The sequence below is a fragment of the Gopherus flavomarginatus genome, chromosome 2, assembly GCF_025201925.1.
Source record: "Gopherus flavomarginatus isolate rGopFla2 chromosome 2, rGopFla2.mat.asm, whole genome shotgun sequence".
NCBI classification, from domain to species: domain Eukaryota; kingdom Metazoa; phylum Chordata; order Testudines; family Testudinidae; genus Gopherus; species Gopherus flavomarginatus.
The window spans coordinates 20032332-20057273 of NC_066618.1; the positions used below are offsets into that span (position 1 = coordinate 20032332).

Genomic DNA, 24942 nt, shown 5'->3' on the forward strand with positions numbered 1-24942 from the left:
CCTCCTCCCCCCATAAGAAAATCCAATGAACATGTTTCACACCATTGTATACAGGAAACAGTTGTATAAATGAATTTCTGTCCTACAACAAACTAGGTCTGCATCTGAGAGATAATGCACTGGGTTAATAGAGTCTGAGTGCAGAAAAGCAGATGGGTCCCAAACCTGGAAATACATGTATGCATAACATTATGCACACAAATAGTACCAGTGAGTTCAATGGGAGAGCTCTCTCATATAAAATTACTCAGATTACTCCAGGGGGATACTGCATGACTGCATGCCTGGAGAAAACGCGCCCCCCCCCCCCCCCCGGCAGAATTCCTGTGCTTCCCTGCAGAAAACAGCAGGGAAGCCGCGGGGTTGGGGGGAAAGAGTGCATCACTGCCATGGGTGCAGTTTTTGGGGGAGTGTTGTCCCCCTCTAAAGGGGGGGGGGGCACACGGGGTTACATGTCACTTACCCTCCCTCCCCCCATTTCTGCAAGCACAGAGCTTTCCAGTTGAAGGAGGCTGCATCTTTGCTCTGCTGACTCTGCAGCTGAATGTCGCCTCCTGGGTCCTAGTGCCAGTTGAGCTCCCCATCTCTGTGCTGGGAGCCTGCCTGTTTTCTGTGCAGCAGTGAGTGCTGGCAGTGGGGCTGGGTAAAGGGGTGGTGATGAGGGAAATGAGGGAAGGGGATGGATACCTGGTGTGCCTGGCACAGAGGAACAGGGCCCGGAGGTGTTTTTGGGGTAGGCCCAGCCCTTGCACTGTGTCAGGATCAGGTGCAGTCTCACTGCCAAGTCCCTGTACCGAGGGATGTGGGAGTTTCAGGGTGATCTCCCACCTCAATGCAGCTAGCTGTGCTCCCCACTGCCATGCTAGAGGCACATTTATTTATTGACAAATAAAAATTTGCAGAATTCTACAGAATTTTAAAAATATTTTGTAAAGAATTATTAATTTTTGGGGGTGCAGAATTCCCTCGGGTATCAGATGTAAGTATTGATATGGTCAGGGCTATGTAAATTACTTTAAAAATCTAGTTTCTCTGCAGAAATATAAACGAGGAATTATGTAATTTAACATCTGTATGGTAAAGTCTTAAATGTTGTTTACTGACGTATCTCCTAGTCTAAGTCAACTGCATTAGAAATATTAGTAGTTTGTAAAGCTGCTTTTAGTTTGTTTTGTTTTTTGGTGGAAATAAAACATTTGTTTTCATTTTTAAAAAGACATGATCACTCCAATGTTTGTTTTGCTTTGAGATTCTCAAATTGCTTTTATATTAGTTACAAGAATATCCCTTTGCACCACCCCGGCGGGAATAAAATGTAGAAATCCTGAATTTATTATATTCATGATCTGATTTAATTCTAGTCTTTTTCAGAATTCTCACTGGTGACTTGCGGGATCACCAAGACACACCAGGTTCATAAACATAGTTAATAGTCTTCCCAATTAATAGCTTCTGATCTAAGGAAGAAGAAAAGCTCTTAATGAAGCTTAATCTCAATAGTCCTGAAATTGAGGAATTTCTAAGATGTGCTTTTCTTATTCACATGTTTGGGGACACTGATCAGTCTGAGATTTCTAATACATTGTAAATTTCCCAGCACATCAATCTTCAAAAAGATCTTTATTGTCTTTAAACAAAGTGGTTGCTGGGTTCTTTATTGCTAATGGGATATTTTCTGGTCTGCCACCCTAAACTGAACTGCAATTTTGTACCAGTCCTCCAGATTCTGTTCTGTGCGCTATTCCTACATTATACTGAATCTTCAGTTAAACATTTCAGTGTTAGTGGTAATGGCCATCTTTAACTTTCTTATGCAAGACCCTAGAGGAGAGACTTGTAAACCAAAGATGAAATTGAAGTTGAAGCTGCAGAAGACTCACTATTTTTAAAACTAAACAGCTATACTTTTTAAAAAACATTTTGTCACATTAGGGTTTCTAATCTCATCTGAGACATTTAGAATTGCACCTCCCTTCCTGCAGATAACCGAGGCTGTTCAGGTTTGTCCATGATGTTTCATCACTTTGCTATTCCATTTTCCTGCTCACTGTAAATACTCTTTTTCCAGCCATGCATACAGAGCAGTGAGAGCTCAAGAATCGTTGTTACCAACATGGCTTTAAAGCAGGAGTTTAGGACAAGAGTGAGCAGTATTTCATGCCTTATTTACCTAAATATCTTAACATGAAATTCCTCCGTAACTCTCCTTGCCTTGCACAGGTCTTCCACCCTTTCAGCCTATATAAGAGCATGGATGGAATTTTTACTGATGTAAAGATAAAGAAACCAGGTGTTATAGCTCTTCTGGATTTTCCAACAGGATGGCTCAGACTTGGGCCTATACCTCCCAATGTGATTTCTCATGTCTTAGCATTATAAAGTGTCAAACATATATTCCACATCTAGTGGATCACCTAATATTATTCAAGATTCCTTTAGTTTTGACTTAATTTGGACAGACATTCCCAACCTATTTTCCTGTCCTGGATCTGCCTATAGTCCTACAGCTCCCACAGCCCTTCTGTTTGAACCAGTTTTCCATTTCCTGAAACAGTTTGAATAGAGCTAACTATTGTGTTATGATATTTTTAACTGACTCCTGAACGATCTGATTCTATTGAAAGTAAGTACACATTCAATATCACGTGAATCTGTTTATTACTATAAACCATTATTATCGTCCTGCTCTTGATAAAGGCTTAAATAAAAGGGATAGTTTAAGTATTAATTTAATTAGAGAAAATAATTATGCCAGTCAGCGGGCTGTTTTTTCCTCAATGCAAATGCATCACTGTAATAAGCATTAAATGGAAGCTATTGGGCAGATTAGGTCCCAAATTTAGGTGTTTAAAATAGTATTAGAATGCGTATATTATTTTTCAATTTCAGTGAATCATTCCTCATCCTAAAAACATTGTGCCTAGTAAATGAGAGCCAAGTGAAATGGATTAGAAGTGTACCTCTTAAAAGCATACAGTGGTGTGTATAAATTCTATGTTAAAATCTTTTATAATGCACTCAGGGTATATAAAATGTGTCTAGTTATCCACAACAATATGTGCTTTCTCCTAAGAGGTAGGCATTTTAGGAAAGCTTTTTGAAAAGTCTGATGACTGCTGAAATAAGAGGATTAACATCTTGTGACAGATGGCTATAGTTTTAATTGTGTCATAGGTTATAGCGGTCATTATTCTTTGCATTAAACCATATAATAAGAATTAACTGAGTGGCCCTGCTTAACTGTCAATGGGGTTCTCGTAGCTCTTTGCATTTTAAGTGAGATTAATAAATGAAAACATGTTGTAGAGCCAGGGTATAATTTATTGAAAGATTCATGAAGTTTCAATGACATTGTTAAGGTATTTAATTAGTCTCTTGAAAAAGGTATAGAGTGACCCTTTTTGGGAAGCAGATAAGTCATATAATAGCTGTTAGATCCTCTTTATTCCTTGCTTTATAAGATTAACTTTGTGCTAAGCAATTTATGCTAAGTTTTCTCTTTTAATGGTAACCAAAGTTATTGGTGCTTCTTGAATAGATTATTCCAGATAACATCATGTAATTAACAAGAGATGCAGAAAAGTAAAAGTACAATTTGTGTAAGAATTGTATGAGAGAATGTTAATTTCTTAACTAGGAAGGATATTTAAGGGGATAAAAAGGAAAGCAAAATAGTGCAATTCTTTGAAAGGATTAAAGTAACCTTATCTCATATTCTTTCAGGAGGAGGATTGCCTGAGTGTGTGAAAGTCATGTTCAATGAGCTATTCACAACTCTAATGAATTGGAGACACAACTTAGCGTTGCAATTTTTGCAAAAGTGATTGATAGCATGCAAGTTGTGCCTTAGATGTATTGAATAATGAAAGTCAGTAAAATGGGAAATTGCATAACCAGCATAGCATGTATTACTGTAGAAAGAAATATTTGTCTGTGGAGCCATAATTTGTAGTATGAGAGGAAGAGTGATGGAGGAGTGGATGAGGACTTCTTTTTGTGGGGGAGGAGGGTGTCAGGTAAACTTAACTCACGATATTTCTGAGATTTCTAAAATTCAGCCATAAACAGTTAAATGCAAAGTTCATTTTAAACATAGTTTATTTCAGGAATTTGCCTGTCATCATGGAAGCAGGGCAAATTTTACATGTTATTTTTTAGGTATCTATCTACTGCCACTTTCCTAACTTTTCAGAGTAGAACTGCACTTTCCAGTGTTCTGGGATAAATGGCATGCGAGAGTTCAACATTTATTGTTTTTCAAAGATTTCCAGAACAAGTTAATTCAGTTTAAAATTTGTAAAGATTTTTTTTAATTAACAGTCTGCATTCCCAAAATGGAGTCTGGAAGTTGTCATGTTTCCATTTTCTGAGAGATTGTACAGCGGGGATACCCAAATAAGGAAATGTGACGGCCATTGTCTGTTCCCCTCCAGACCTGCAACTCCTTTTGGAAAGCTCATAAGACCTGAGCAGTGGGAATGGGTCTCTAACATCATGCCTTCAAAGAAGGAAATTAATTACCCTCTCAGTTCTCTTGATATGTTCTCATTACTGTTAGTTGGGGTGCTAGTCTAGCACATTAGCAGAAACGTTGCTGGTACAATATTGAACTGGTTATAAGGGATCCATACACTACATATAGAAGATATATATCCAGACTATCTGTTGGTGACTTCAGACCACTCTCTTATGTGACCTGTAAAGGCTGCTAATGCAAAGGGATGGAACTTTGCCTAGAAGTTGCATTTTTCCTAATCCATACCAACCTTCAGGGAAAAATACACTCTTAAATGCAGACCTTACGTGGTAGTACTGGGCTTGCCTACAGCGATCCTTTGTCACACAAGCTGCACTTTTGACCACATTTGTCTGTCATCTTTATTTATCAATGGAATATTTTGAGCAGTAAAGATAGCAATAGGACACGAATTGCTCCCTTCACTGCAGTAGTATCTTTGTAAGTAGGCTTAAATACAGCAAAACATTCATTTTGGAGTACTCTATTGAGATTATAAACTTCTCTGTTAGTAAGTAAAAGAAATTAATCCTTTTTAAAATATTAATGTGTAAATTTACATTGTAAGAGCTTTGAGGCAGATATACCCTCTTTGTATTTCTGCAAAGCACTATGTAATTTACAGTTCTTTATAAATTAATAATCAGTTGTGTACTCTGTGGTTTGCCTTCTTTGACCTTTGCCTTCCATGATGTAGTGGGGTAATTTATTATTATGTAATCAACCTTATTTCAAAGGGCCAAATTCTATTCTAAGTTATGTTAGTACAACACATGAACTTCAGTGAAGTTCACACCCAGGTAACCGAGCAATGTTTAGCCCAGTATAAACAGTGATAGCCACAAACTGAATGGTAAATAGTTTTTCACTAGCGTATTTCACCCTTTCTTCAGTTCCGACCTTGGAGTCTCCAAAAAAAACAAGCGAATCAGTTTTCTAAATCTAACTACATAACATTTTAGAAAAAAAACAGCCAATACCAACATTTTTTCTCTGTTAGGGAGAATGAGCAATAAGAATTCAGTCCCATTGCACATTCATAATTGAGTCAGTCCTGCTCTCTTCTGTTGAGCCTGCATTTGCTGTGGCTCTGTCCAGTAGAGTTGCAGATTTCAAATCCCAAATGATAGGGTTTGTCTGCTTATGGGTAGTAAGAAGTTTGGAGCCTCCAGTCCCTTCTCATTGAAGTTCTACTTATCTTCCTATTGTCAGAGTACAAGAAGTACCATAACTAGAAAATGGTTTTCCTGGCTTTTGTACTATCAAACCCTAAAGCCAGCAGAGCTTAAAAATGATGTAGCATTTAAATCAAACCACTGCAGAAATAGAGAAGCCTCTCTGAGATTTTTCACCCTGCTACTTTTTTCCCCCCACTTTGAGTGAGTGGTGCTGCTGACTAGTTGGTGTTAGTCCTGGATTTTGGAATAGTTCAGGAAGCTTTACTTTCTAGGTTAGTTTATCATCTTCCATCTAGTGGAATATTTGTCTTGTGTACAGTTTCATTGAAATAGATAGTACATATGGATACAATGTGGTTGTAGTAAAAAATGACCAATCCCATGGCAAATCATTGCCAAAACTGCTTGTGCCTGTTAAGACATGACATGTATCATAAACATTCAATGTTGTGCATTCTTATTACATTACAAAATCAATGATGGAAACTAGTATTCCCTGTTGTCGATGGAAAGGACTCCCCCAAGTACCATCTATCCATCTTTCTTCCCACATTGCACTGTAGGTCCTGCATTGCAGCTATCTTCTTCCTGGGATGGAAGTCAGGAAGTTTTGTGTAGCCATTTGTTTCTGCTGCTGCAGTCCAGCCCAGGTGGGTCACTGGAGGGTGACAGTGATGCACTTCTCCTTTTCTTTCCCCAATTTAAGGACAGACCTCAGCCTTGAGATTAAGGAATTTGACCTCTATTACCTTGTCTGACAACACTAGCCGCTTTCATTTAGTTGAGAACCAGTTACCTTTTTTTTTAATTATTCAAGGTTGTAAGATTAGTTGAAGTGCTTCTACGGAATCAACATACTGATTACTCAAGCAAAGTAATGGGTTAAAATAAATTTTCTTTTTTGCAAAAAGACATCTTAGTTGACATGTATACTCACTATTTTCTGTAATTTGAAACTAGGCAGATAAAAAACCATGAAAAATGGAAGTAACTACTGTGCATATCAAGATTTATTATGCATCTGTTACTGTATGCTTATTTTACCAAAAATATGCCATTATGAAAATTGGCTGCTGCACCTGCTCTGTTAATTTTTAAAGTTAAGTAACTGCATGTTCTGCTTTTGTTTTTGTTTGCCAAATATCAACAGCAGTAGGTGGTATTAGAGAGTTGCTGACTTCAGAGGTTAGTATTGTGATGAGTCATTAAAGTAATAATTCAGCGCTGGCATTCTAATCTTAAATTTACAGACAAAACTGCAGTTTTTCTAGATATATTTCAATGCAGGTTTGACCTTTATCTTTCAGAAATGTATGTAATGTGCATCTATCAGTAAAATAATAAATCTAATATTACTGTACCTTATTTCTCCATTAAAGCAACTGCAATGAAGTTTCATTTAAAGGTGCCATTGTGATTTTGGTGCTTCAGAGTTTACAGTGTTTTATATGAATGAGAAATTTAACGATCTCACAGGCAAATAAATCCGTATCTCAACTGATTTGACTCAACTCATCAGTACCTCAAACGCAGTGCAAAAACAAACAAAAAATGGAAAAAAATTCAACCTACATGTATGCACATCGTCTGAGAATTTAAATTAATGGAAGTCAGAAAATAAATGAGAGCACTGAATAAAATTTTTTAAATTAAAAGCTTGGAAAGTTGTACAGCACATATCCTGCTCACAATACAAATTAATATTTAATAGAATTGTATTGAAACTGCTGAATCTATACAAATCTATACAGTTACAGACGATTAGGGCTGCCCAGAGGCAGGGGAGGGGACAAGTGGGGCAATTTGCCCCAGGGCCCGCTAGCCCTGGCCCAGCAGCGGTCCAGGATTTCGGCAGCGGGGGGCCCTTCAGCACTGCTGAAGATGCAGAGTGACTGAAGGGCCCCTCACCACCGAAATGCCGCCCAAGACCTGGACCGCCACCGGGTGAATACAAGTGCCACAGCTCCCCTGCTTTGCCCCAGGCCCCCTGAATCCTCTGGGCAGCCCTGCACACGATTACTATGTAATGTAGGCACAGTAGTAAATTCTTCCTCCAGTTTTTAGTAAAAGTCAAATCAAATCCTGCTTAAAAATCATAGGGGCCCAATCCTGTTTCTATTGACATTTGGCAGAACAGAATCATGCCCATAGTTTGTCCTTACAGGAGCAAATGTTACTATCCTTGAAAAATGTTCATCCTTCACATTTCTTTTCTATGGAAAACAAATCTATTTATAATTGACTTTGGATGACTTGTCCTTCATATTATCAGCCTAACAGTGGTTGTTAATGTAGTTTTTCACTGGCTACTCAAAATAACCAGTAAAAACCTTTAAAATGTGTAAGTGGCAAAATGTACTCACCACAACCGTATATAGTGGATCTTTGTCCAGCTGACCAAATGAAAAGGGGTGGCTTTCCCTTTAAGGGCTCCCTGTAGAACTGGTGGTAGAGGGGGAGGAAGGGGAAAGTTTGCCCCCTGTAGGAGTGGGAAGCAGCTAGACTAGATGTCTGGGAGGAGTGAGCATTGCCCTTCCAGCTGCTCAGGAAGAAGAGGGGTGTTGATACCCTGTGCAGTCCCAGAGGAACCTTCTTTTGCCTGGACTGAGCTGGCAGCATCTACCTTTCCAGCCATGATACTTGAAAGATCCTTCATGATCAGCTGTGAGCATTATGCTAGTTGCCTCTTTTTCCTTGGGGACTAGGAAGGAATTTTTCCCTTACCACTGGATTAGCCGAGGGGTGGACTTTTTTTCATCTTTCCCACAATGGGTTTGGGACCCGGTGGTGTAGGGTAGGGGAGTAAAGTTATAATGTTGCAACTTAGTATGCAAAACGTGTGGCAGATGTCCAGTGCAGGTACTCAGTATGGAAGGGATATGGTTAATAGATCAAATGGTTTGGAAAAGGATTTGAAGGGAAAGCATCCCTAATGGGAGCTGAGGAAGGAGGGTTTGGGTCTCCTACATGTGATACAGTGGGAAGCCAAACTGCTTTGTTTTATAGCCCCCTTAGCCTTTTTAGGAGGGGAGGGTGACAGTTCTTGGCAATGGGATGGCAGGGGCCATGTTGGGGATTATAAGGAAATGATGGTAACCCCTTCACTGTGCAATGTATTGGTAGGTACTTCCAAATATTTTAAGTGAATGATGTTGTAGCCTAATTAAACCACATCCATTGCCTCCTTGTTGCCTTATCTTGAATGGACTGGACTAGACTGCTGTTAAATATTTCCAGCTGTCAGCTGGGATGGATTAGCAAGGACTAATGCTTAAATAATACATCTTAATAGCTGAATAGACAGTATCAAGTGTTACTTTACTGATGTATATTCTACATCAATGATTTAGATAATGTTATAGAGAGTACACTTATAAAGTTTGCGGATGCTGTAAAACAGGGAGGGGTTGCAAGTTCTTTGGAGGATAGGATTAAAATTCAAAATGATCTGAACAGACTGGAGAAATGGTCTGAAGTACATAGGATGAAATTCAATAAGGACAAATGCAAAGTACTCCACTTAGGAAGGAACAATCAACTGCAAACATACAAAATGGGAAAGACTGTCTAGGAAGGAGTACTGCAGAAAGGGATCTGGGGGTCATAGTGGATCACAAGCTAAATATGAGTCAACAGTGTAACACAGTTGCAAAACAAGCAAACATTCTCATATGTATTAGCAGGAGTGTTATAAGCAAGACAAGAGAAGTAATTCTTTCACTCATACTATGCGCTGATTAGGCCGCAACTGGAGTATTGTGTCCATTTCTGGGTATTACATTTCAGGAGAGATGTGGATAAATTGGAGAAAGTCCAGAGAAGAGTAACAAAAATGATTAAAGGTCCAGAAAAGATGACCTGTGGGGGAAGATTTAAAAAACTGGATTTGTTTAGTCTGGAAAAGAGAAGACAGGGGGAACATAAGAATTTTCAAGTACATAAAAGGTTGTTACCAGGAGGAGGGAGAAAAATTGTTCTCTTTAACCTCTGAGAATGGGACAAAAAGTAATGGGCTTAAATTGCAGCAAGGGAGATTTAGTTTTTCCAGATGTCCAACCTTTCTGTCAGAGTGGCTAAGCACTGGAATAAATTGCCTCGGGAGATTGTGAAATCTGTTGTTGGAGATTTTTAAGAGCACGTTAGGTGAACACCTGTCAGGGATGATCTAGATAATACATAGTCCTGCCACGAGTGTAGGGGACTGGACTAATTGACCTCTTAAGGTCCCTTCCAGTCCTATGATTCTATGCCTGCGTCATTTATTGTAGAAGTGAAAAGGTGTGTGGTGAATGAGACAGGACATTGCAGTAAGGAAAAGGACCGTGTAATAACTAAGGCAGTTGACTGATGTGTTGGGGAGTTGGATGCTATCCCTGCTTCTACCACGGAGCTCCTGTGTGATGCTGGACAGATCTGTTAAACTTTTGGTGGCAGCAGCGGGGAGGGGGCACTAATTGTGTTGTTCATTTTCTGGTACCTGAGTTGAGACCTGGGGACTGAATTGTAGAAATGCTGAGTGCTCTCAGTTGCAACTGAAGTCTATGGGAGCAGTAGTTTGAACATATTAAGTGCTATGAGATGCTGAACGCTCTGAAAAAATAGGGCCTCGGTGTTTAGAATTGGGCACCCAAAGTTAGGTGGATACTTTTCATCTTAGTCTTTTTGTGCCTCAGTTCTCCATCTGTAAAATGGGGATCATAATGCCCTCTCACCTTATAGGGGAATTGCAAAAATAAATTGTTTGTGAAGCCCTGATACTCTAGAAAACTCCATGAGGAAATTAATAATTCTGCCTTCAGAACAGGGCTTGAAGAGTGTGCAATAAATTCAGACTTGGGCTACACATTGAACAATGAGAAGACAAAATAGTGAATCCTCTGCATTGAATGAGGCTTGGGTTCCTGTGGAATAAATAGTATGTTATGTTATTAAAGATAAGCATAGTTCATGCATACATGTGAGTAGAATTAAGGTTGCATTGACAACTGTAAATCTGGAATTTTCTACTTTTTGAAGTACTTGACTTTGCAACCTAAATAACTTTCTTTTACCAGTTGTTTTTATATGCAGTTTGCTAGGTTTTTAAAAAGGTAAAACAATTTCTCTTGTGTGCAGCTGTAATAATCTTCCCATCATGCATTATCAGCAGGGTTCAAACCCTGAATCTTTGGCTCTGCAATACACACTGCTACCGCTTGAGTGACAGGCCTTAATTACATTGGCTGGCAGTAGCAGAAGTGTGTTTTTGTGGAGGTGAGGTGGGCTGCTGACACCATGTGCTGGGTAAAGTAGATGGTCGGGGGAGCCCTGCCTGGATCTGTTTTCTCGTCTCCTTTCCAGGAAGTGTGGGGCTCCTGTCCCATGTGTAGCCCCCAGAGGAAGAGATGAGAAGCTGGTACCATGTGCCAGGTCTAGAAAAGGAGTTTGGTCAGATGGGGTAGCCTTGCTCTCCTCCTCCCCCACTCTACTACAGGTGCTCTGGCAGCTCCTGGGTGTTCCCAGTACAGTGTATGGTGATGGTGCTTAGGTGGTAGCACAGGCCTCGCACGTCAGAATGTTCTGTTGTCATATTGGCAGGCTGCCAGAAGTTTCCTACACAACAAGTGAGAGAGAGGTAATATTTAATAGTAACATTCAGCTACACCTGAATGGAATTTCCTGGGACAAGAAAAGTCACTTCTCTAGCCCTAGGCTTTTTCCTTACTGAATTTCAAAGGTTGGCTGCTTACAATGGAGATATTAAGATGTTTCAAGAAAAAGTCCCAAGAATATTTAATAATGGAAGATGTTAGGCAATCTAAATAGAGAAGCCACTACCAGCTCTTCTTATAAATTTTACATGTCGTGAAGACTTTCATGCTTGAGTTTAAAATAATACCTCTCCTCTAAATGAAGTAGCCACTGGAGACTGGATGGTTCGGGAGACTGATAATGGGATATAGAACCTTTAATCTGTAGGATTGCTAAATCCAGTCTAGTGCAGGGTAGGAGTGACCAAAACTAGTTATGTCTGACAGCTGTTTAGTGATGTAAAATGAGTGATTGCAGCTCTGCTCTTAGTGGAAAGGTGTTAATTGCTCAAAAACCTCAATTTTAGCACTCTCAGCAGAGAGGCCAGAAGTTTTATGGGCATGGAGACTCAATTGTTCTTAAAATTGATGACCACCATAGTAAAAATTGCCCAACTTGCTTAAATGATCTTCTTGAATTATGGTTAGCTCTGTGACACCTACCTTTTCCCATGTGCATACGCACACACTAGGATGAGTGATAAGGTGGAGGCCGTAGGACATGTTTCCTCTGGAAGTATGCTAGATTTGGGGTTTGGTAAACTTCCTAGTCGCATTTTAAGATCTATGTTGTGTTCTTTCAGACTTAACATTCTCTTACTTAACTCTAAAAGGGAGCGTCTCTTCTTGAATCTGTTTATTTTGAAGGGCTTGTTTTTGCTTAATGTGGTTCTAATTGTTGATGAATACCAAGTGCACATGTAATACATATCGCAAATTTCTAAATGCATATTAGTTTGAAAACAAGGATGTGCTGAGATGACATTGATTACCTTTCTGACTTTTTCATGCATGCTTATCATGAATATGGTTTTTTCATGCATGTTTGTCATGAATATGGTATCTGTTTCCTTGTGAATGTATTGATAGATGGGGGACTGCCTCACATTTTCAGTGGATGGTATCAATTTTTAAAATTGTCAAACATTTCCATATAAAAGCAAATAATAATAGTGGGAGTATGAATTACTGAATTAAATCTGAATTATTTGCGTGCTCTTGATTGTGAAATAACAGTACATTAAGCCAGTGTTTAAAGACTTACTTAAAACTTCTTTAAAAAATCAAGAAAAGACAGATTCTGTGTAAATTTTTCTTATGCCTTTTGAAATGCTTCAGATGCTTAACTGTTTAAGTTTTATGTGAATTGGTAGAAATATTAGTTCCTGTTATTTATTGAAAGATGATGGCTCTAATTTTCTGGATGTCACAAATTGATTTTTTTTTTTTCCTTTTGAAGTAAAGCTGCTTCATTTCTGTAGCTTAGGTTGCACTAAATAGATGGCAAAGAATAGCATGGTTTAAGAAGATAAATGTCAGGAACGTTTTCTAAAGTAGACATTTCAGACTTTTGGATTAATGGGAAAGAAGGTCAATAATTGCATGGATTTCAATAAGCTTGAAAAGAAATGGCATTCCTGTGGTGCTACAATGACTATTAAAATGCTGTAAAATCATTTCAAGATCCTGTTCTCAGCTTCAGTGTCTGATTCATTGTGCAAGAATGACTCAGTATGGCTGCCAACCTTGTACATACTACAGGAGATAATTGATAGGTCAACTGATTTTTTTAAGAGTATTTTTAATAGACTATGGATGAATTTCTCAAAGATGGACTTAGTTTTGCTGATTTTTGTTTTATTAAACAGGTCCCTCCAGATTTTCAGCAGCATCCTCCTGGACCTGTTCCTACCAACTTCACCCAAGCCCCAAGAATCCCTCTACAGGACCAGTGGAGAGGCCCACCTCCACCACCTATGCCTCCACCACCTCCTCCTCCTCCTCCTCCTCCCCAGGAAAGAGACCCTTTCTTCCTGGGAGGTATATAATTTTTATTTGAGATTGGTATACAGGGTGACCTTTTTCACTGCAAATATACTATTTGAATATTCTTCCTTTTCACATACTAACCCCTTCTATGAATTAATCTATCCACACACTTGAGATCTGAAGATCAGAAGGGACCATTATGATTTAGTGTGATCCTGTATTTTGTCGTCTCTCAAAAACCAACCAAATAACATTGTTTTCAGTTTGTAACAGTTCAGATATTAAATATCAACACCATTCCTCCTTTCATCTGTGGTCGTTCCCCCATTAACAATTATATCTATCTGGAATATTTGGTGCCCTACAAATTTAACTTTCTATGAATTCTGTTCAGTCTTCCAGTTAATGTTAAAGTTACAACACAGCAAACATGGTGTTAAGTAAAATATAAACATTGCATAAAGTGGTGTGACTAGTTCTTTGCGTGAATTGAAAGGGTGTTTGTTTTGTTCAGCTTGTCAGTGCTTGCATTTCTCTAGTCCTAATTCCTGCTTGGAGGAGTTAGGTGCTTTTGCAATAGAAATAACTAGCTGGCATTAATAGCTATTTTTATTATCAAATTGTCCTCTTTCTCCCAAGGGTCTGCATCTTCCATGTGAAGGTGGTTCTTGGCACAAGCAAGAGGAGTATCTCTCATATAATCTTGCAGAGCTGCTCTTCCAGCTAAACTATTTTATAGTTATTCCTCAATCAAATTATCACGTTACTCCCCTGAAGCTGAAAATATGCCAGGACTGTATTTAAAACACATTTGTATTCATGAGGAGGTTGTCACTTAATTAAATGTTTTGATTTCAACAGATCCAAGATTCCCAAGTCATCATTTGTTCGAGCAACGGAGTCCCCCACCTCCACCCCCTCCCCCACTCCTTAACAGTACCCATCCTGTCCCTACCCAAAATCCTCTGCCTTTCAATCAACCTGGACCAGGATATAATCAGCAAGGGCAGCAACCAGTATTTCCCAGAGACAGACCAGTAAGGCCAAACATCCAGCCTCAGAATCCTGGTGGAATTCTTCACTTCAGCCAACCAGGTTCAGCAAATCCACGACCTTTCATGCAACCCAGACAGCAATTCTTACAAAACCCAGGACAGCCATTTCTAGCAACACATACACAGCCCAATATGCAGGTATTAATCAATGGTAAAAGGGAACATATAAGAACTATTTAGAACTTTTGCATTTAGAAAGTTATATTGCGATCTTTACGTTCAGCTCATAGCAGCAGTCTAACCAAAATGGCTAAGTCTTGTTTGATATTACAAATGTGAAGTAGATTTAAGTGTAGTTCCTATTATTGTGTTGGTGTTAGACAGAGAAGCTGATTTTCATCACCATATCAACCACTCAGTTGTGAAACGTACACCAACGGATATTTCAAAAGTGAAATTATTAAAATTGCTGTGATTTATGCTCAACTGCTTACACCTAATGAGATTAGAAAAGTTCTTAATGACATATTTTGTTCACCAATGGTTCCTTAAATTAATTTACTCCAACAGAAATATGAAAGTATTGTATTGTTCAAAAATGTCTGTTTACAGAGAGAAGTATATGTATAGAAAATAGACATTGCTGGGTTATTTCACCTCTTGTCACGGGTCTTGGGTGCCCTCTGCTGATAAAAATGAGCTGTGTGTTTTAGGGGACTAGCAGTGAGAGAGAAATCAGTTTAGCTTCTTAAAAATTAGTTTTTCTTTTAAACTGTTTGTTAAAGTAGACAAATGGTTTGTATGACCACGAAAAATATTATGCAAAGGCCCTTGAATTTTGGGGTGGAGGGGAGGAGGTTGTTATAGATTCATGATGCATACACTGTGGATTTCTTCTTAAGAGTAAATATTATATTCTAGTAATTCTTAGAAGCAAGTAGGACAGTTCGACTTATTTATTGTAGTCTCATTAATAACATTATTTGAGATTTTTTTCACGTTAAGAAGTTGAGCTGAAATCTAAGTACAAATGTTTAGTGACCAAGTGATGTCATTAACCTGCACAGCAATCAACAGTCCTTGTTTACCGCAAATACTCTTGCCCCAGGAAAGCCTATATTTCTAAAGCTCCTTACTTACAGCCAAAATACTGTTGCCATACAAGAACAAATCTGATTGCTTAAGGAGCTTATTTTCCTTAGGACTGAAAAAAATGCATAGAATGTCTTTTTTTTCTTTTTAAAATGTAAAGGGTCCCTTGCACCCTCCTCTACCACCTCAGCCTCACCATCAGCAACAGCACCACCAGCACCACCAGCAGCAGCACCACCAGCAGCACCACCAACAGCATCATCAGCTTCAGCATCAACATCAGCAGCAGCAGCAGCATCTTACTGGTCCACCACAGCCTTTGATTCCCATTACCCAGCCACAGTTCAGACCTCATTTGCAGCCTTCACAGCAACAGTCAAATAACAATAGAATGCAGTGTCAACAGCGGCAGGGTCCGATGAATCCAAGACATGTAAGTACCAGTAAATACTGGCATACATCAGTGTTCCCTCATTTTGTGTCTGTGTGTATAAAGATTGTGTATCTGAGCTCAAGTTTAAAACCTTTTGAGCATAGGCTCTCCCACTCCTATTCCTTCTCCTCTTACTCTGTCCCCTTCATTCACTCATCCTCTCCTCTTTCCTTCCTCATTTATTTAATATCCTATATTTTTAACCACTTCCCCATCACCTCTGTCTCCCCCTTGACTTACTGTCTTTCCCTCTTCCCCTACTCTTCACTCACTGTGTGAAAGAAAGACGGACACAGTGCCCTCTCATGCTAAGAAGCTAGAGATCAAGGATGTTTGGAAGGGTGGAATAGGAGGAGGGTTGTATAGTCAAATGTAAACTTGGGGTTGGGAAGCTAGTGCTTCAGCAATGAGGAATCTGTGTTGGAAGACCTCTCCATAGCACTGCTGACTGGGCTTCCTGGTGCACCATGAAGCAGTGCCATGAGGGATCCCTTGTTACTCTCACTGCTCCAATGCAGAGAAGTTTTACCCCATTTCCTTCTGTCCCTCTTCCCCTTGCCCGTTTACTTGGTTGGTGTGGGAGACAAGGCAATTTACCTTGGCCAATCTGGACATAGCTCAGAGCAGTTATTCTGATCAGACAGTCATTCTTGGGGTTTATGTTAGAACTGGTGTATATGTGAGAGAAGTCTTAAGTTTTGCTATTTAAAGAAACCTAAAGATATGTGGTAGAACTGAGAAAATTTCAGAAGGAGGGCACTTTTAAACACTTACCCCACAAAAGTTAGTGCGTATTTTACTAAAAAGCTATATTGAAAATGCAATTGTTCTCTGAAGAATTAGTGCCAGTTTTTGGGACTAAATGTTAGTCCTGCTTGAAGTGGAAATCTCAACATAACCTGCATTCTGAAATAGCTACCAAGGCCTCCATATTATTTGTATGTTGTCTTTTGCCTATATCAGAGTACACCAACGCAGAACATGGTCAAGCGTCCGAATCAGCAGCTGCACTCAACTGCTTCAAGAAATAGCAACTTGCGTGAATTACCAATAGCACCTTCGCATGCTATTGAGATTAGTAACAACCGGCGAACCGCTGCACCTGCTGCGCAGGTGAAACCCATTACCAGCACAACACCTGCTACAAGATCTGTAGTAGGTGTTGGGAGCCCACATGGGAGGACTGAAATGAAAGCTAGAGCAGTCGTGCCAGTGGTCCAAACTAAAGTAGAAGTAAAATCTGAACCAGAGGTAAGGGAGATTTTCCATTAATGTTAAATGGCTTTTTGTAGTACATGCATTTCTGTTTCTTAATGTCACCAATTGCTGTAAGGTAAAGATGAGAAATACCTGCAAAACATACCAGTATGGTGCTGCTAAGTAGGGAGTCATGGCTAAAAGTTAAAACATTGGCTAATCTATTTACCTTTTTTTAAAGAATAAGTTTATACATTTGCTTGTCTGATTTGTGGAGTATAAACTCACCATATGCACCCATGTGCTACACTTCATTACCACTAGGCATCCCACTTCCAGTTAGTGTGGCTCTCCTCATAGTGTTGTCAGAAGGGGAGAAGGGGATTAGCTGCAAGCTCCTCCCAGGAGAGTGGTCCAGGTCTTGAAGGTTGAAAGGGCTGGGTGAGTCAATTTTGGGAGGTAAGGGAGCTACTCCTGCCAAAGTTGGGGACAGGTAACCTGCTTGATTTGGGGCACCCTGCTTTGGTATATGATGTGGTTAAAGTAGGAGCAGCTACTGAATGAGTAAAGGAAGAGAAGAGGGAGGACATGGAGCAGGAATGAATTAGACTTAAAGTCGCTTCAGAGATGGTATGGGCAGGACATTGCTGACCCGAAATCTGGTGGTGGAGTTGAAAGTGTCTGAGAGAACCACAGAGAGTGACATGAAGCTAAATGAGGCTGGAGTAGGGCTAGCAACAGCAGTGCTTCTCTTCCCTTACCTCGGGTCCTGCAACTTCCCATATCAGACTAAGAGGCTTCTGGGTCCAACCAGCTCCCTGCTGCTCAGTTTGGTTTTCTCATAGTGCCATAGAACTGCTACACTAGGTCAGACCAGTAGTCTGTCTAGCACAGTATCCTGTCTCTGACAGTGGCCAGTACCAGAGCTTCAGGGCAGTTCTGGATAGCTCCATTCCTGTCTTCCCCTCCTGGCTTCTGGCATTTAGAGGTTTAGGGTCACCCAGAGCATGGGGTTATCACTGGCCATCTTAGCTAATAGTCATTGATGGACTTGTCCTCCTTGAACTTGTCTAGTTCTTTTTTTAACCCAGTTACATTTTTGGCTATTACACTATCCCATAGCAATGAGTTCCACATGTTAATACCACCTGATACTACTCTCTCAGCAATACCTATCCCTATCTAATACTTCCTCTTCCAACCTGGTTCCCTACTGCTTATCACTTCCTCCCCAGTCTTGTGAATAAGACAGCCGCCAGATCCCTCCCTTCCTCTTCTTTCTCATTTTCTGCTCTCTCAAATGAGACCCAAATGACTTCCAAACATGGCTTCCAGCCAGTCTCCTCCAAGTCCTGGAGTCCTCATGATAAGCTGCAGCTGAGCCATCCCCTCAGGCGCCTCTTCTGCTGATGGAGCGGATATTTGTCCTACATCTCATCTGGAGGAGATATAAAATATTTTGTTTTTATTATTTTCCATTTGAAAAAAGTTGCTATTAATTTGCCAGGACCGCACTCCCCCACCCCACCCCCCCGCCCCATGAGTGTGAGGTATGGCTGTACTCTGAACCTCACTCAGGTCTTAATTCTGAATGCAGCCGTGTGTGGATCCTTACCCCTGTATGGAACTCCATTGAAGCCGGTGGGGCTCCCCATGGTCACAGGGAGTCCTCTTGTGTGGAGCAGTTTGCAGGATTGGGCTCTTAATGTTGAATGCTATGAGACACTGTATCTACATGATGGTTAAATGACTGTTACAATTTTCAAATGTCAAGTCATTCCAAGCAGAACCACAGATCCTTCATGTTAAGTTAGCTATGAACTGCTCTGTCTCAAACACCAGGTTTCTTTTAAGAACTTCTTCTTTTAAGTTGCTGGCGATTAGTTCCTCTTCTTTTTCTTGAATTAGTTATGACCATCTCTCATTTCCACAAATGTAACATGAAAGAAACATGCAGTTATCAGTATTTAACTTCCTGTGCACTCATTCATCATCAGGCTTAAAAACCCCTTGGTTCAGTTTTTCAGGAGGTCACTTATTTAACTTTGCTCTTTAGTTTCAGCAAATACTAAAGATTTTTTTCCCTTTCATATCAGTTCCTCGTAGAAGAATCTAAAAGTAACAGAAAATAACACAGATCTTGGGGTGAAATTCTGTATCTTTCAGGCCAGTAAGAAAGGTGATAAAGATTATAAGCTTGTGACCTACAGTTACAGGCTTTCTCTCTCCAGTTAAATATGAATTAACTCCAAAATGTATACATTAGTCATTAAGTCTTTTGTTACTGTCTTTGACTGGATGTTCCCTATAAGACAAGACAGAGCAGCCTTCTTGTCCCCTCAGATTTAATTTAAATGTAAATAAATCCCTGTAAACTTTGTATGTTCTAAGATTAACTGGCCTTACCTATCTGAAGCTTTAGTCTTACAGAACTTCTGTATCCCTGATCTTTTTGTGGGTGCTTCAAAACTTTATTTGGAAACAATTTGTGAAACTTCCTGTTCATGTAACTTGCAGAAGGCTTTTTTTTTATCCTGGAACAGAGGAAGTGTCTCCTTGTAATTCCCAGTAGAACCCACCACAGTAAGTGCGGGAAGATGCTCAACAATTAACTGAGATGTTAATGGAAAACGGGGCTGCTGCTTTCAAAGGAAAGCAGCAACAATCCACATACTATACCATAGTAACAAATGTGTCCTTTCAATTTCACCACAGATTTGTACATCCTGTGCATTAAATCGGTACGTAACTTCTGTTCACATGTAGTGGGATACTACTTTTTTTTTTTTTTTTTTTTTTAAGTTGTGTTCTGACAATTCTCTTTAGGGCAGACCTGTGCAGAACTCTCTCTGGTGCAGTCATTTTTCCATATTTTTCTTTCCTCCTTTTCTTTCAATAATTTCACTCTGTCTGCTTCTTTACCTTTATGGCACTGGAATCTCTACTAACAAAAACTGTCATGCATTAAGATCCCCTACAAATCCCTGTCAGTTCTTTCACTACTTCCACAGGTGTTAATGAAGAATGAGGAAATGTCCTCTTCTCTTGTCATATTGTTGCATTGCTCATAAGTGGCAAAGCCACAAATTAGTTACAGAGGTCATTTTTCAAGTGTGTTAGAACTGAAAAACTAAATTATTAGGACTATTTCTTGCGTCCCTCTTTCTCTAAAGCTAGTGTCCTTATTTACTAGAGATCCTACTAGGGCTCAGAAGGAGCCCTACAAACATCCAAATATGACCTTGTATAGATTTTGGCTGTATTTTAAAATTGTGTCATTTTAAAAGTTTGCAGCCCTGCAGGACTAGAAGCAAGTGCTGAGTCCCACTGAGAGACTGGGAATCTACTTTTCCCATAGCATAATGCTCCTCTTTGTAGCCCTACAGGGCTGCAAAATATTATTTTTAAAAAACCGATTGATATGTCTATGTATAGAAAAACTATTACTGTGTTATGCTTAGAAGAAGCACACAGGATCTTTTTCAGGAGAAAAGGCAATACGCCATGTTTATTGAAGATACAGCAATTAACATATGTATTCTCTCTCTCTCTCTCTCTCTCTCTCACACACAAAAAAGAACAGGAGTACTTGTACCTTAGACGAGCATATTTGAGCATAAGCTTTCGTGGGCTATAGCCCACTTCCATCGGCTGCATAGACTGGAACATACAGCAAGAAGATATTTATACATACAGAGAACATGAAAAGATGGAAGTAGCTCATCTCAATTGATTGGCCTCTTACAGTTGATATGGCTACTTCCACCTTTCCGTGTTCTCTGTATGTATAAGTATCTTCTTGCTGTATGTCAAAATCAGTCATCGCTATAAAGGGCAGAGAAATGAATTTTGTGAATGGGCTGGTAACTTTTCACATCAATTTTGCAAGGCTGGCAATATATGAAATAAAGGCGCCTCATTAATTTGTGAAGTGCACAAAGAAAAGTTTTCATTGCCTCTTTTAAAATAAAGCATTAACTTCTCTCGATAAATCTTTCCCTCAAGGTGGGAAAACGGGCTCATAACTTTCTGTTCTATGTGGTCATTTTTGGTCTCTTTTCAATTTGTATAGGCTTTGGTTTCCAGAGTTAGGAGTGTTTTCCTCCTATTTTGTTTGAAGGTTGTTTGATTAGAGGACTTTTGTCATAATTTTTTCCCCAGTTCATCCTGTTAATTTCCTGTTAGAGAGAGAGGACTGGAGGAGGACAATGCACTTCTTCAGAAGCAACAGATCTTGTTCTTTTTCATTCTCTGTGTTTTGGTATAAGTAAGATGTTTTAGGACCTGCATCCTGTGGGATGCACCCACCTCTTCAGAGGCTAAGAGCCTATCATCAAGGCTGTCATCAGAAACCTGAAGTTCATTTCAGATCTTTGGGTTATAGCTCCTCAAGCGTCAGACCGTCAGCATTTTGATTTGGGGTAGACTTGAATTTAAAACATAGGCATGAAAGTCAAGTCATCTGTGTTCTATTCCCATCTTTGACACATGCTTTTTTCTTTCGACAAATTACTTAATCTCTCTGTACCTGACACTCCATTGGTATAAAGGGAATAATAGTACTTTGAGTGATTGTACACACAGTTCCGCTCATGGTGTTCATTCACGTGAAATTGGATTTTTCTGGCTATCAGTGTCTATTGGGGCTGCTCCTATATCCTCCTTAACCCACCCAAGGTCATAAAAGGCAGAGCAGACCCCACCATCACTCAGCTTCTTCTTATCGCTGATGTGCAGTGTCCGCCTGCTTCTCTGCAACGCTGTTACAGTTCGTGTTAATGACTAGTAGTTAATTACTTTCAGTTTGCTCATTGGTATGAAAAAGATCATTTTTACTAATTCTTTGTAAACAGTGGGCTCTGAGTGCCCTCCTCAGTACTGTGACTTGATTTCGTATGGCAGAAATTGAATTTCTGGTTTGACATGCCCCTCTTGTGATGGACATTAAGTGCCTTTATTTAGTCAAGGAGCATATCCCTAACTGTTGATTCTCGTGCCGCTCTCTTTCCAAGTGGACTCCGAAGGCAAGGGATGCCTACCTAAAGTTATCCTGGAGCATTCCATGAAAACCTATTCAGAGGAGGATATAGCAAACGCTCACTCTCCTCTCCATTCCTGCTCAGCAAGTGCCCCAACAAACTGTTGTTCCTTCCCAAGTGCCAGGGCTAAGATGTCTCAGAGACTGCAGTTGTCGACTTCAAGAAGGGATTGAAAGGAACCGTGCTCCAGAGATAAGACATGAATCTCCCTCTGTGGGATCCATGGAACAGAGATGCAAGAATCAACATATTACATTGTCTCAAGCTCTGCATTCAAAGGGCAGCAAATGCCCTAAAATGGGTGCCTCTGGAGCCTCATTGCCAGGTATGAAAAAAGTGTCTGTGGTACTAGCTAAATCTGCTGCCCGCCTTCAGCACCAGTTCTCGTAATCTTGGTATGTAGCTCCCATATTGCTAGCCTTTTTGGTGCCTATGGCCTATTCATCACCAAGTGACATATTTGTGAGCCAGTACCAGAGTCTTCCCTGTTGGAGCGTATGATTTCAAAATGCTAATTAAGCCTTCAGTCACTGAAATCATGGTACTGCATAGAGCTGTTGAGACATTGGGTGTCATTTACTTTTCCTGCTCAGAGTGGGACCCTTCCATCTCGCAGGATCCTAGAGCTTGAGAGCCAGCCTGAGCCCTAACTTCTACACTGCAGTTAAACAGCCCTTTAGCCCAAGCCCTGCTAACCCAAGTCAGCTGGCATGGACCAGCCACTGTTTTTTAATTGCAGTGTAGACATAACCTAGGAGTCTTGATCTGTTCAGCAGAAAAGTCTGCTCCTCTGCCAGTCTCCAGATGTACATAGTCATTTTGCTGGAAGCATCTTTAATTGGTAATCTACACTGGGACACATTGTCTTAGTTTATGGATAGACTCATGCAGGACCATGGAAGAACTAATGTCCATTGTGCTAGAGGGAAATCTTGCTGGCTGCTTTTGAATGTATCTGATATATCTACATACAGCATGATCACATTTGCATGGTGATGCAGGAAGCCTTTTTTCTTCAGGAATACCCAGATCAGTCCAAACCGCGGTAGAGGATCTTTCATTTGAGGACTGCAATCTCTTAAATTCAAAGACAGCCAGCTCCTTTGCTGGTACACTCCAGCCCCGAAGAGAAGACAAGCCAGAGTTCAAATCTCATCCAGATAGTGTCCTCCTGCTAAATACGATTATCGCCCATGGAGGCATTGGAGCCACCAGGAGAGAAGCAGAGGCCCAATGTAGACATCCCACCACCTCTTCAGCTATAGTGCACTTAACATCTTCCTTTTGACAGGAAGCTTCATGCCGCAGTTGAAAGTCTGGCAGAGCCTTTGGAGAATCTCTGCCCTCAGCCTCCTTCTGGCAATTGCCTTTTTTTCAAGAAGCTTGGACTAGGATCATCACAGCTGAGAGATTGTCAGCATTGGGTATTTCATACAATTCTAGTTCCTTCTCACCTTCGCTCCCATCTTCCCCTCCACACCTCTCATGAGATACTGTTGAAGAAAGAGATGGACCTTGTCCTGCATGTTTGAGGAGCAGAAAAGGTACCCTTAGAATTCAGAGGCAGGGGGCTTCGTTCCTGTTATTTTCTCATTCCAAAGAAGGGGGCTTGAGGAACTATTCTTAACCTTCGATATGTCAAGAGCATATATTCTACTAAGAACATGATGCGTTTCCTGTGAGCTGGAACATCTCATTAGCAGTACAGGATCCTGCCCATTGAACTTGCCACAGTACCAAGGATGTTCACCAAATACTTGACTCTACCAGCTCTCTTAAGGAGGCATGGGATACAGGTTTATGCATATCCTATTAATGTGTGGATCGGAAGAAGATCATTATATCAGGTCATCAACTCAGTTCAAGTAATCTTAAATCTCTTTGCTGCAGTAGGACTGAGTCAATAGACAAATATCCACACTTACTCTCACTCAAAGCATAGCTTTCATAGAAGCCATGTTAGATTCCAGGTCACTGAGAGCTTGTCTCCCACAAGAAGAATGTCAAATTAGAATAGACTTCATCAACCAACTTCAAGCTCCCTCAAAGATGTCACTGTGAGCATGCATTAAATTTCTAGGATATAGGGCCTCATGCATTTGGGTGATGCAGTTCACCAGACTTTGGCTGTGCTCCATGCAAGGGTGGTTGAAATCAGTATATCTAGTTGGAAGACACTGCATGAGCATGTTGGTCACAATCCCACAAGAACTCCCCTCCTCATTAAACTGGTGGAAAGACCCACATCCCTATGCAATGGAGTACCCTTCTCTGTATCTTTGCCTACAAAGACACTTCTGCTAAGGGATGGGGATGCTCATCTAGATCACCTACAAACGCAGAGCCTTTGATCCTCTCAAGAAGCTCACCTGCACTTAAGCATCCTGGAACTCAGAGCCATCCATCTGGAATGAATAACATTCTTGCCTCTGCTCCAGCAATCCTCATTCCAGGTGCTGAGAGACAACACCACAGCTACGTGGTATGTCAGCCAATAAGGAGAAGCCAGGTCATCTCCACTTTGTCAGGAGCCTGTTCTGCTCTGTATTTGTCTCCAGATCACACTGACCCTGCATTTTCCAGGAGTTCAGAACTTACTAACATCACCTCAGCAGACAGTTCTCAGACATCCATGAGAGGATGATCAAGAACCCAATGTTGCAGAGCATCTTTTGCAAGTGAGGTTGCCCATTAATACACCTATTTGCCACAGACCAGAACAAGAAATTCCAAGTGTTCTGCACCAGAGGGTGCTCTGGACCAAACACATTAGTGCCTTTCATATCCTGTTACTCTGTGACAGATGTATGTCCTCCCGTCAGTCCCCAGGATACGAAGGGTCCAGTGTAGTCTGAAGCAGGGTGCTGGACTGATGATCAGGATAGCTCCAATGGGCCAGGCAGGTCTGATGTTCATATCTGGTGGATTTTTTG

General features: G+C 40.4%; 1 protein-coding gene across 7 annotated transcripts in view; it reads left to right on the top strand.

Moving 5' to 3' along the window:
• Window positions 1-24942, top strand: part of RBM33 (RNA binding motif protein 33) — a 163242-nt gene that overhangs the window by 75642 nt on the left and 62658 nt on the right. For all 7 annotated transcript variants that reach the window (XM_050940397.1, XM_050940399.1, XM_050940400.1 and 4 more), the window contains exons 11-14: window positions 13133-13304; window positions 14115-14446; window positions 15501-15773; window positions 16737-17024. In XM_050940397.1, the coding sequence (XP_050796354.1) occupies window positions 13133-13304; window positions 14115-14446; window positions 15501-15773; window positions 16737-17024 (1065 nt within the window). The remainder of the gene's footprint in view (window positions 1-13132; window positions 13305-14114; window positions 14447-15500; window positions 15774-16736; window positions 17025-24942) is intronic.